The sequence below is a fragment of the Echiichthys vipera genome, assembly GCF_963691815.1.
Source record: "Echiichthys vipera genome assembly, chromosome: X".
NCBI lineage: Eukaryota > Metazoa > Chordata > Actinopteri > Perciformes > Trachinidae > Echiichthys > Echiichthys vipera.
The window spans coordinates 44,013,202-44,026,902 of record NC_139825.1 but is presented as its reverse complement, the minus strand read 5'-3'; the positions used below and the strand labels follow the sequence as shown (position 1 = coordinate 44,026,902).

The 13,701-nt window shown below is 44.0% G+C and overlaps 1 protein-coding gene across 10 annotated transcripts in view; it reads right to left on the bottom strand.

Moving 5' to 3' along the window:
- The window catches only part of slmapa (sarcolemma associated protein a), an 82,197-nt gene that overhangs the window by 44,274 nt on the left and 24,222 nt on the right, over nt 1–13,701 (bottom strand). For all 10 annotated transcript variants that reach the window (XM_083938996.1, XM_083938993.1, XM_083938990.1 and 7 more), the window contains exons 2-3: nt 6,057–6,204; nt 5,391–5,463 (exon numbers count right to left, since the gene is read on the bottom strand). In XM_083938996.1, the coding sequence (XP_083795122.1) occupies nt 5,391–5,463; nt 6,057–6,204 (221 nt within the window). The remainder of the gene's footprint in view (nt 1–5,390; nt 5,464–6,056; nt 6,205–13,701) is intronic.

The window sequence follows — 13,701 nt, the reverse complement described above, 5'->3', positions numbered from 1 at the left end:
GTGCGGAAGGACAGTGTGAGTGCGCCCTAATACTTCTCTGAGCTGATTAATGTTGAAGAAATCCTAATTACACACAGTATACTTTGCAAAAGGTTACTGAAAACTGGAGAGGCAAACTGGCTGCACTTTTAAATTAAAAAAGTACACATAAGTCAAGACTATCTATTTCTAAAGTGCTAGATTTACACTGCATAATAGCGATTAAATGTTTATTTTGTAGCAGTGTCTGATTGCCGCTACACCTGTGGTGGGTCTTCCTAAAGAGGACTTAATGTCCTTACTACTACATCACTACTACGTGGTTCCACTAATTTGTTTCTGCTACATTCATTCAGTCACAGCCGTCTGTCGCGCTTTAATTCTCATCACCATGGCACTTACTGTGCATAATGTTGTATTATTTATCACTGCTGCCTGCAGCAGTGCTGTCACTCAGGCAGCATCACCACAGCAGGAGGCCTCATATCCATAATGAGTTTTTTTTTTTTTGCTAGTTCATAAATCAAACAGCCATTATTCACAGTAGGAATTTGACAACGTATGACCCGGGGCTTCACTCATAAGCAAGGTTTTTCAGTGCTTTTTCACTGTATTTTACAAAACAGAGATCTCATCTCATCTCATCTTCAGCCACTTATCCGGGGTCAGGTCGCGGGGGCAGCAGCTTTAGCAGGGGACCCCAAACTTCCCTTTCCCGGGCCACATTAACCAGCTCTAACTGGAGGATCCTGAGGCGTTCCCAGGCCAGTGTGGAGATCTAATCTCTCCACCTGGTCCTGGGTCTTCCCCAAGGCCTCCTCCCAGCTGGACGTGCCTGGAACACCTCCCTAGGGAGGCACCCAGGGTTCATCCTTACCAGATGATCCTGAACCACCTCAACTGGCTCCTTTCAACGCAAAGGAGCAGCGGCTCTACTCCGAGTTCCTCATGGATGCTGAACTTCTCCCCCTCTCTCTAAGGGAGACTTTTCCAACTTTGGCTGCAAATCTTTGTTGTCAGTGTCATGAAAACTGAGTTAAGATTAAAACTCTTCAGCAGGTGTTTACAGACCGCCTGCATCCAGAAAATCACTTTTCTTTGTCCTCAAACACTGACTGAAAGACCAGCACTCCTCCACATGTGCACATTTTAAAAGAATGGGAAAACTCCACATAACATGACCCAAATTCACAGCTCTTAAACTAAGGCATCCCAGTTTTGCATGAAGTCCAGCAGACTGATGATGGAAAACACTGTCAGTAGTTTCCATCTGTACCCTGCTCCACTCAAGAGGCTTTACAATCACACAGTGACTCAGACCTGCCATGCAGGACTCATGAACCCGCACTAGAGATCATTTCGACCTGTCCCGCACATTCAGCATTGTCTGAAAAACGTCTGTCGCTGCTCAAGTCAAGCACCAAAAGCTGCATCAGACGTCCTGTCAGATTAGTTCTCTTCTTTGATCCAATAGTTCCTGATATAAAATCTGAATTTTGCCAATTTTATGCTATTTTATTTAGGCTCAATACAAGGGTTGCCTTGGTTGTAGATCTCATCTCATCTCATCTTCATCCTCTTATCCGGGGTCAGGTCGTGGGGGCAGCAGCTTTAGCAGGGGACCCCAAACTTCCCTTTCCCGGGTCACATTAACCAGCTCTAACTGGGGGATCCTGAGGCGTTCCCAGGCCAGTGTGGAGATCTAATCTCTCCACCTGGTCCTGGGTCTTCCCCGAGGCCTCCTCCCAGCTGGACGTGCCTGGAACACCTCCCTAGGGAGGCACCCAGGGTTCATCCTTACTAGATGATCCTGAACCACCTCAACTGGCTCCTTTCAACGCAAAGGAGCAGCGGCTCTACTCCGAGTTCCTCACGGATGCTGAACTTCTCCCCCTCTCTCTAAGGGAGACTCCAGCCCCCCTCCTGAGAAAACACATTTCGGTCGGTTGTAGATGTATGAGGCAATTAACACAAAGATTCACAATAAGTAAACCTGCTTCTGTATTTTTTAAGTAATCTGTATTTTGATAATGAATAGGACAAAAACATGGTTACGGTATTTTTTAGGATTATAAGTTGCAGTTTTTGTCGGGGGTACGACTTATACCCTGGAGCGACTTATGTGTGAAATTTTTAACACATGCCTGGGCTATTATTTATGTCAGTCACGTAAGAGACTAGGCGTATATCAGCAATCGTAACACACACACGTCAACCAATCAAAATCCGGCGGGGGCGGGTCATGGCAGAAGTGCGTTGTGAAAATAAAGATGCTAGCTGCTACTTCCGTACCGTTGAGTTGGCGGAGTTGTTCAGAAGTGACACCGAAGAATAAGAGTTCATTGGATTTAGTGATTGCAATTTAGAAATACAATTTGTGGCCGGAGTGCGTGATAAAAGGCCGAAATGCAGGATTGTCTCGCTCAGTGGGTGACACTTGAGAGCTCTGACTGTAATTGTATTATAGTCATGTATGTTATAACGGCAGCTCATTATTCTCGTCAGAAACGTTATCAGTCGTTCCGTCTGTCTCAGGACACTCTGAAAAAAGGGATGTTTAACTTCACTGAGCTCTTCCCGTAAAATAAGTAAAAGATCCTCCAGCCTCTCAAACACAGTGTAATGCTTAAAGCTAATAACGCAGTAACATTAACGTTACATAGTCAAAAACATAAACCTGTAACATTTTCTCCTGGTTTAACGGCGTTAGCCACCACCAGAAAGCAAACACTTTTCAAAAATATGTAACTTAAAGAACGGCAATCTAAAAGTTAACCTCACACAAAGCTAACATTAGCAGTCAGTGCAGCTGAGTTTAACACACAGACGTTGCATTCAGCGTAATTTTTAAGTGCAACTTAAGTCTCAAACTCGTGTCCCCGTCTCTGGTGTCAGGTGAGGATTTGTCACAGGACAAAGTTCACTGCTCGGCCTTTATCTCAGCCTGACTCAGCTGCTCCTGTGAGAAAATGAATCCTTTCTTCTTACCTCATTTTCTCTCCTAGTGAGCAGCTGATTCCTTTATACTTTTCCAAAGTGTGAGTAAAGCGAATGCTCCTCCTCCTCCTCTGTGCAAAGCAGCTGAGCTTATTCCTTCAATGTGTGCAATTTACTGTAGCTCCGCCTCTCCTGGCCCTCACTGTGAGGAAACAAGCCCCCCTCTCAGCTGAGGCTGTCCTTCACCGCCGCACCTTGTGTCCTTGCACCTTTATGGTCTGTGGGAAGCTAAAGGTGTGCTGATAACTAACCTGGCATTGCATGAGGGGGCGGGGTTTATCAATTTACAAGCTGCCATTCAAAAGCTCAGCCTGGGAGAGCGCACTGGTTCTGCAAATGAAACACTCTCTCTAACCACTTCACCAGGAGTGTGTGTGAGAGTGTGGGTGTTTTAAGGAAATATGGCAGGTGACTGCAGACTGATAAGGGAAACAAAGGAGAGCTATTGTCATGAACTAAACTGTGACTGGAGATTAACAACTGTGGTTCAACCTGAAACACTTTAGAGGCGTTACAACTTCAGGTTTGCCTTCATTATCTCACATTTATATTTTAACTTAGCAGAATTATATTTCACCAGAGAGAAGACAAAGTTGCATGTGCTGAAACTATGAGACATTTATTTTATAAAGTAAGAGTTAGAGCTTTTTTTTTTTACAACTTGCTCTCTTTTTTTGTTGTCACCACATTAATAACAATAAAATGTCTCCACACTGAAACACAGAGAGGCTGCACATTTTCCTAAACTGCTTTGGCCACACCCTCATCAGTGATGTCACTACAGGTGTTTTGAATTAGATGGTAAACACAATGATATGTGTGTGTTCACTAGGTTTTATCATATAAAATCTAATGGAAGTGGCTGGAGAGAGCTCCGACTACAGAGTTTTTAAGGCCACAGATTTGGTTAAATGTATTAATACAGGTGCTTTGCTGGCACACAGAGGGCGACTGTATGTAAAGATGCATTTGGCGGATTTCCAGATGACTGATGCTTTACACACGAAGAGCAGAAACATTCTTCAGCTATTAATAAATCTGTCCGATTCAGCGTCACATCACTCTCTCTCCAGCTGCACTCTACGGACAGAGCTGCACTGAGCTGCCCTCGATTAAAGACCACGCCCATTTGACGTTTGAGTTATTGCCATATGTGGATTTGTGGTGGTTGGTGGCACTCTTATATTGTTGTTTTTTTGTGGGAAAAGTTCTATAAACCCACTGTATTTTGAGCAGAGTAGACCAAGAACTCTTAATTTTAGTCTGTATTGATGCAGATCAGGATGCTGGTCTGTGTTTTCCAGACTGAGAGCTGGAGCAGGGCAGCAGATGGCACTGCCCCCATCATGGCACTGTGCCTCTAGGCATCACACATAGATTCCACATTGAGTCTGCAGTAGCCAATTAAAAACTCACAGACACAATCACAGGTCAGGTGGGACTCCCAGTACAGTAGGAAGCTCCATGCTGGGTCAGCTGCTGGTCTGCTACGGCCCATTTAACTCTACGCACACACACTCTTATGGTACTATAATTTGTAAACACAATATGCTTCATTCTTCAGCACCCAGCATGAACTTATGTAAACATCCAATGAGCACTTGTCCAACAGTAACAATAGGTTCAAATGGTTATAACAAAGATTAAAACATGAACGAATGCACACACACAGTTTCCCTCACAGCTTGTTCACAAAATGAGCGTCCTCATCAACAATTAGACTGACACTAATCACAAACTGTGCGTGTGTGTGTGTGTATGTATGTATGTGTTTGTGTGTGTGTGTGTGTGTGTGTGTGTGTGTATGTGTGTAATAGCAACCAGATAGGTAGTAACAGCCTCATTTACAGTAACCACAGCTCTATTCAAACCAGTTCCATTAACAAGCAGATACCAATCTTTCATTCAAGCCTTGTAACGATGTTAAAACCACCAACCAAAACATGTGAGTGATCGTTATGAAAGCTTCATGGATCAGTGTAAACTATAGACTTGCATTAGACCCCCCCAGTCGCTAGCTGCAGTATTGGTTGGATGGGACATGGGAAAGTAAGAACTCAAAGTACACCTCATATAAATTTTTCAAAGATAGTTTTTGTCATTTTAGGTACTTTTTAATCACACTGCTGTTTGTTCAAGTGTCATGAATTAGTTACTTCATGCCATAAAAACAGGGTGAAACATCATTAACTGCAGGGATTGACTTGCATTCGGTCAGGCGGGTGTATGGACGTCACTTCGATGACGTGACCCTACCGCCCGGTCACTACTGCGCAGACGATGGTTGCAAATTTACAACATAGCGGCGCCTGTATACGGATATTTTAGCTTCACTGTTCCACAGATGGAGGAAGTGGAGCTGCGTAATCCATCTTTATATACAGTTTATGGTGTTAACCAATGAGAATGCTTACTCGCTTCGTCGGCGTGCCTCCATCCCATCAGGTAGGAAGAGTTTGATTGTTGACACGATGCAGCCATGGGTGACTAGAAACACAGACAGACAATCATCATGTTAACGCACAACTCTTCACTACAGGGTAGCAGTTCCCAAACAACATGGAAATAGATAGCGGAGAGCCTGATGATTGTCTTTCTTCATCCCGGCTGTACATCTGGATACTAGCTCCAACTTAAATTAATTTATTCATAGTTTTATCTCATGTCATTCTATGTAATTCAGTGGTTTGGCAGTGTTGTGTTTCTTTGCAGGTTGAATGCACATTAGGTTTCCAGGATAAAAAAAGGGTTTTAGTGGAGCTGAAAATCTGACCTCAATATCTGCTCTGCATTTTGTATGCGAACAGTATCTCTGACCTTACCAAAAAAAGCCCTAAGGTACCCTTGAGGGTTAGTCAAGTGCATTTATTTCACCGTTTTTCATGTGCATTGTCAGCTACAAGGCTAGTAGAGGAAGGAAAACATCTCTCTGTTCTCCCTCACAGTAACCATTTTTCTCTTTCCATTCTGCATCTTGTGCAACATGCCATAAAATGTGTCCAATATTAGCAGTGTTTGTGTACTAACATCACCGGAATCTAATATTTTAATGTGGACACGCATACTGTATGTGCATGTACCTTTGCGTGTGTTCTCAGTCACGTCGACGCCAAACTGAATGATGTCACCAGAGAGAACCTCACAGGGCGGGCTCTCCTCCGAGCCGCGACTTAACCTCTGGCTGTTGATGAACGTCCCGTTGCTGCTTTTAGTGTCCTGCAGGTAGAACTGAAACACACACAAACATGGCAGGTTAGAACGACGAAGGTGAAGAAATTACAATGTCACAAAAACAACAGACATGTCAGACTGCATTGTTGAAGCTGGATGCAAAATCAGGGGATCACCAATGTCAGTTCATCCTCTGTAAACCATGAATGTGTTAGACGTGCATCTAATACTTGTTGATCCATTTCAGTCTGGTGCATCAACCAACACTCATTCCAAGTTTCAACTTGTCTAGTTGCAAATCTTTGGTCTGAACTGGGCTTAGGTCTGACGCCAAGGGGCTTTCATCACCCTGCATATACGCCAATTTTCTTTTTGCCTCCAACTTTGCCACACCAAGCATTAAAGTGTGGCTTGTTCCATAGACTTTACACCGAAAAGACGGGGGAGAGGCTTTAATAGACTCTGGGGAAGTTTTAGAAGTACAAAATATTCCTTGTCTGCCTTTCAATTTAGCCTGTCGACATCAGGTTGTCAAAACACGGCTTCAATAACTGTAGTCAATAAAGGAAATGTTTTTGTTGCAGTGCTGCCCTTGATTCACAATGAACGTATCACTACTCTCCTACTGTCAGTAATTAGAGCTATGTCAGTAGTTGTTTAAATCCAACTACATTAATGTAGCTCTACAGTCCAGAAATATACAATGATACTGACAGCACAGCAACAGTTCATGTCATTTAAAAGCACGTAGACACAATCAACAAAGCAGAAATCCATGAAGACGACAACGGCAACAAAGACAAAGACAGTAAAATACAAACAAACAGCAAGAATCACATCAGCTCTATTCACAAACCATTAAAAAACAAACAAACGCTGAAATCAATTACATATTCAGAGACATAGACATGAAGTGTAGACGCACACACAAATCAGGCACATGTATAGACAAACACAAGGATTAAAAGCTAACATTTAAACACAGACATAAACCTAAAGCAAGAACACACACAGACAGAGTCAGGTATAAATTACACCACACACTCACACACAACCACACACACAGTTAGCGATCTGATCTGGATGCCTGAGGCCTGTCTGTCTGTCTCTCTGTCGTTCCAGGAGTTTCATTCATCAGCTCTCAACTCTCCGTCATGACTCAAAAGCCCTGTCGATCTACCAGAGAGAGAGACACCGACTGAACACTGAGGAGAGGAGGGATGGACTGACGAGGAAGAGAGAGAGAGAGAGAGAGAGAGAGAGAAATAGAGAGAGAGAGAGAGATGCCGAGACAGACTGGATGTGTTTATCCGACTGCAGTGTGCTACGAAAAGCTACCAATTCACAGATCATGATAGCTATACACACACACAGACACACACACACACACATTTACCTCCTGTCCCCATGGTAACTTGGAGACAGGGAGGGAGGGACCTAACTATAGAGATTTTCACCCAGCAACAACACACTCACACAGCATGCGTCACATACCTCACATATGGCTCTCACATACTTATACCTAGTGTCTCATGCACGCACACACGCACGTACGCACGCACACATTTATTGACCTTTGAGCAGCAGACTACTGGTTTAGTTGTTCAGAACGTACTGATACTGTTACACCCAGTTACATATAGAAACCCACAAATAAAATTAGTAGCACTTTTTGTTTGCATAAATAATAAAAACAGCCTTTCTCAGCAATTTCTGGATGTCCATCTTTGATCAAAGATTCCCTCCGCACTCTTATTAAAACCAAAATCTGTACTCCACAATATTTTTATCTATTTAATTGTCTTTTAAGATGGTGGTGATTGATCATATGACCCACTAATGAAAACACTTGTTGCCGCTTTACCGAGTATTATAATCTGAGTGTCTGTGGAGTCATTCCCTTCATAGATGCACGCAAATACGCCGGTTATGCTGCGTTCACTTGTAATCAGAAATCTGGAACTTCCAACTTCTGAGTCAGGCTTGTAGTAAGAGCAGAAGTGAAATAGGAATACGTGTGTATGTGTGTGTGTGAATGTGTCTCAATAAAGTTTACAAAAGAGCAAAAAAATAAAAGAAATAAGTCAACACATAATGACCGTGACAAGACGGAGGGCTCTGAAATAACAGACTCGCCTGCAGCTACATCTTACCGCCAAAGAGGCCGCTAGAAACAACGTACCACAATTCTTACGGATCGAGCCATTTTCACAACAACGTGAGGAAAATCAGGTCCAGGGTTCTCCTGAAACCCATCGTCTCTCCACTTAGGGCGCACTCACACTGTCCTTCCACACCGTGCACAGGGCTTTAGGGTACTTGTCCCCTCTCCCTCTCACTCACACTACCTGGGCCTCGGGCAAATGCTTCTTGCTGCCTATACGTCATCACGCCGTAATACGTCACACACATTGATTGACGTCATCGCGATGCGTCGCTTTGTTTACAAATCTTTCTGTAGACCTCAGAGTTTTTGTGCGTCTTGTCGACTGTTTTTGAATCTTTTCATCGACCAAATCTGCAGTAAACACTCCACCTCCACATCACACCAACGTGAACCTTTCGCCGCCATTGTTGTTGTCGTTGTTGTTAAATGTCCGCGCATGGTCCGTCCTTCTATTTTCTATTTCCGAACAGGCGCACATAAATGACGTCAGAACCGCTGTAGACATCGTGCTCGTGCTCGTACACGTGCGCGCGCTCGTGCATGTGGAAACGCGCTTTACAAAAGCCCACCTCTCTCTCACACTGCTCAAACGCACTAGGCTTTAGCTGAAAAAACAGTTTTGGCCCGGTGCGGAAGGACAGTGTGAGAGCGCCCTTAGACATTTTCATTGCCATGTTTCTGTAAATCACCCTTCTTCTTCTTCTTCTTCTTCTTCACCATATGAGGTTCGTTATGCTGCGCTGCCGGCCTAATTTAAACCTCATCAAGATGCCCCATTCATTGCGGTGGAAAGACCAGAGAATAAGCGGCTGTAATTCACAAATGGGCTCACTCTGAGATTACCCAGTCTTTGTACTAGGGAGCTGGCAGAGTAAACTGTTTGATGTGTGGTCTGACTGACTCGGATATTCACCCATACAGCCCTGCTGGTTAATGTGTAGATAATTTTAGGTTTGCAGTGCTAGTGTGAATAATCTCTGGAGCAGAGTGCCTGTAGAGTGTCACTGCCTTTCTGCCATGTTTGTACTGACACAAAATAAACCTAGATTTCACTGCGTCTGAGAGACTGTTGACAACTTTGGTTGATGCTGGACTGTATTTACTGTGAGTTATTCAACTGCAGTAATCAAAAATGGTTTCACTAACTGTTGGAAACTCTACGCCATCTGTATTTATTAAAGGATTTAACATCTGCTTGTTTAACAGAATTAACAGTACCCAGCTAGAGTAACTGAGGCTACGTCCACAAGATCGAAAACGTCCTTTTTTCCCCTCCGTTCTTGAAAAGTTTCGGACTCTGCTCAAGAAATATCTGCGTCCACACGAAACCAGTGAAACCAGCTAAAAACGTTGTAATACACATGCCGGGCCTGGGTGTGGCGCTGTAACTGCCACAGAAATACACCCACACGGAGAAGAAGAGACGGAGCTCCGCTGTTGTGTAGAATCATAATATAAACACCGGAGAGAAATCTGTCGAATGTTTCTGATGTTATTGGAGACTTTGTGGTGTTTTGGACTCTGATGCATGAATCACTCTGTAGTTAGTGTCCTCACCGTGCAACAGGTGCTGCTGTGAGCCCCTTCCCCGTCACAGAGCACTCACAGGCGGCACTGTCTCGCTACTTTTTGCGACCTTCTTGGCAACTTTATTTATTAAAAGCTACTAGCGACCAATTTAGCGTCTTATTCAGAGCATCAGGGAAAAGGGAGAAATATGTGGTCGGCCTAATTCATTCTCATGCAGCCGCTCAGAGTCCAGTTCAGTCTGTGGGTCTGTGTCTCTCTCCATGCAGCAGTACTGTTGTTGTTATGTGACGCTGCAGAGGTGAGCGGTCCGAGGTGTGGAGACGACGGCATAGTTAACAAAGTATGAGGTTTCACCGTCCAGGCGAAAACACCACGGGGGGCATTCTCAAATTTTCCCACTTTGGGACAGAAAAGACCGTTTTCAGGCTCCGATAACGCCGGCTGCGTGTGGATGGTCGACCAAACCGGTATTAAAAATATGCGTTTATAGGAAAACGCATTCTCGTGTGGATGGGCCCTAAGTGAACAGCAAGGAAATGGTAAGTAAAACAACACTACAGCTTCGTGCAACCCCCTCGGTCCTTTAAATGGGATCACTGAATTGGAACAGGAGGTTTTTTATTTTTACAAAAAGCACAAAAATGTATTACCTGACTGAACTTTAGCACTTCATCAAGTCATTCAACAACACTTGTTCCTTTCAAAAGCTGCTCATCAGTGAGAACATTTGCACCTACTACACCATCTCTTCATTTCAGAGCACAGGAAAAAGACAGTTCTCCTTCCAGTAGGTCCTCAGAGGAGCTCCCAGTATCCTTTTTATCGGTTACAGGTTGTTGTGAGCATCAGCCGGCGTTTGATCTCCCAAAGTAATTTTAAACACCTCAACCTCACAGCATGAATCATACAGGAAGTCTGTTTCATTTCCCTGAAACAAACTGTGGTCAATGAGGAAATAAGTAACTGTGATTCAGCAAAAGCCCATAGTAAGAAGGCTGGCTAAATATGAGCTTTGAGGCGACAACGTTCATCAACAGCCAGTCATTTTCTCAGTACAGTAATCCCAGCTGACGATGAAAAACCAGCGCAGTAAAGACACACTTCAGTCTGAAGTGTTATGAAGACATAACGCTGCAGAATGACTGCCAACTGTCTGACTGCTCATATGTGAATGAGTGATGACAGATTCATTGGTTACAGGGTTGCAAATTAGCCAAACGCTGGTTAAATATGCAAGTCGTTACTAGATTGCTTCACTCTCCCGCCAAAAGAAACAATTTTAATGGCTGGAAGTAGTGATGTACACATCGCAGTTATGTTGATGTTCCCATCAAGAGACACGTGTATGTGTGTGTGTGTGTGTGTGTGTGTGTGTGTGTGTGTGTGTGTGTGTGTGTGTGTGCATGCGTGTGTGTGAATTTACATACCAGGAACAGCAGGTCTTATTATTTCAGAAGCTTAAAGGTTAATTATGTAGAATCTTTATTAAAAGCTATCCTCAAAGCAATTTCAGTCAAAAGCAACTGGACTTGGTTATTTGTTATTTACTTGGTTATTTGTTATTATTTGTTATTTATTTCCTAGACAAATAACCAAGTCCAGTTGCTTTTGACTCAAATTGCTTTGAGGATAACGACGACCTGGACACATGAAAACATTCACAGGCTTTATTAAAAGCTATATTTGTCATTAAAAATAATACACCCACGGCCGTTTTGAGGGGTACAAGACAAAATATTGCTTTTCAAAATAGCATATATATATTTAGTCTGGAATTAATATTTTAAAAGAAATTGACAGGTTTGACAATGACTTTCTGTCAGGTTCTGTTTACATTGTAGCAGCCAATAGCGGACGGCATTGCGGGTTGCCAGGGTTGTCTGTTGTTAGGCTACAGAAACCAGGAATCCTTTTTAGTTGAGAGCTAGCTAGCTAATCAATTACACACCACTCAAAAAGACTTCCAGTTGAAATCTTGCTAACGTTAAATACTGTTGTAAAATTAATTAATTGGTTAATAATTGATTAGTTGAAATGAGTGGTTAACCTGTGTGATTCATCACTTGACATGGCACAGGCTCGCCGCTTGACACACTCTGCAACAAACTTGGCAACCCGACTGCTGGAATTATTTTTTGTTGTTGCCACTACGATCTTGTGTTCTGCTCATTCTCCCTATAAGTGGACCTCCATTGCGGAGATAACTGTTGAATATTCACATGAACAGTGTTTGGCGCTCATACAGGGACTGGTAGAGGCGGAGTGAGTGTCCATGCAGGTGTCAAAAGCGGAGAACATAATTAGTTTGGGTGGATGGCAGGTGGATTATTAAAAGAGTACACGCAGATTCGGATGGTGTCAGAGCTGCATCTCTAGCTGGTAGAACAAACACAGTGGCAAGTTGACAAAAAAGATTATTTTCCAACCATGACTGGTGAACATGTGACTTAGAGCGTGCTCACACTGTCCTTTTGGCCGCGGCCAAAACCGTTTTTTCAGCTAAAGTCTAGTACCTTTAAGCAGTGTGAGTGCAGCCGCTCCCCGCTCAACTGCGGGCAGCTGGCCGTCCACGCTATGAAAGGGGTGGGCTTTAGCGGAGCCGTTTGCACATGTACGAGCACGAGCGTGCGCACGTGTACGAGCACGAGCCCTACGGCGGTAGCGTTATGTGCGCCTGTTCGGACATGTAAATAGAAGGACGGACCATGCGCGGACATTTAACAACAACAACAATGGTGGTGAAAGGTTCACGTTGGTGTGATGCGGAGGTGGAGTGTTTACTGCAGATTTGGTCGATGAAAATATTCAAAAACAGTCGACAAGACGCACAAAAACTCTGAGGTCTGTGGAAAGATTTGTAAACAAAGCCACACACACGCGATCAATGCGTGTGACGTGTTACGGCGTGATGGCGTATCGACAGCAAGAAGCATTAGCCGGCCCTGGCAGTGTGAGTACAAACGGGGCTGGGGCGCGGGGGGGAGAGGGAGGGGGGACAAGTACCCTAAAGCCCGGGTCGCGGTCCGGGAGGACAGTGTGAGCAGGCTCTTAAATCCTGAACCAACAGATCAGTTAATTATTTTTTGTAAATGCTGAGTTCAGGTGTTTCGTATCTGGGATAGTTTATTTCATCTTCCCTTCCAAAACCGCCTACACAGCAGATCACAGACTGCCTCGCTGACACACTAAGCATGGATACTGTCTGACGTGTGTGTGTGTGTAAAAAATTTTCCCTGTTCAATCAGCTGGTAAACGCGACTGGCACATACCAACGTCTCACAGCTACAGCCTCCGAAGTGAAGGAAGCGACAAAGAACAACTCTGGTTTATTGTGTCTTGAGTTTTCATTTTGACTGCACAAGAACACTGTGTACACACAACTACAGCAAGTACAGAAGGTCAAAGTTTAAGCAGGAAATGGGTCTGTAAACTGTGATGAATGATTACACCATACAGTTTGGGGGTAATCATTTTACTATTGGCCCTTCATTTCCTCTTAGGGCGCACTTACACTGTCCATCTGTACCGTGCCCAAGCACGTTTCACGGGTAAAGTCTAGTTTGTTTGACCAGTGTGAGTGCAACCGCACCAGCTTGCCGGCCACGGATCGTTTGGGAGAGGTGGGCTTTTGTAAAGCACATTTGCACATGTACGAGCACGAGCACGAGGCCTATGGCGGTTCTGACGTCTGACGGACCATGCGCGGACATTTAAAACAATGGCGGCGAAAGGTTCACGTTGGTGTGATGCGGAGGTGGAGTGTTTACTGCAGATTTGGTCGATGAAAAGATTCAAAAACAGTCGACAAGACGCACAAAAACTCCGAGGTCTATGGAAAGATTTGTAAACAAAGCAAC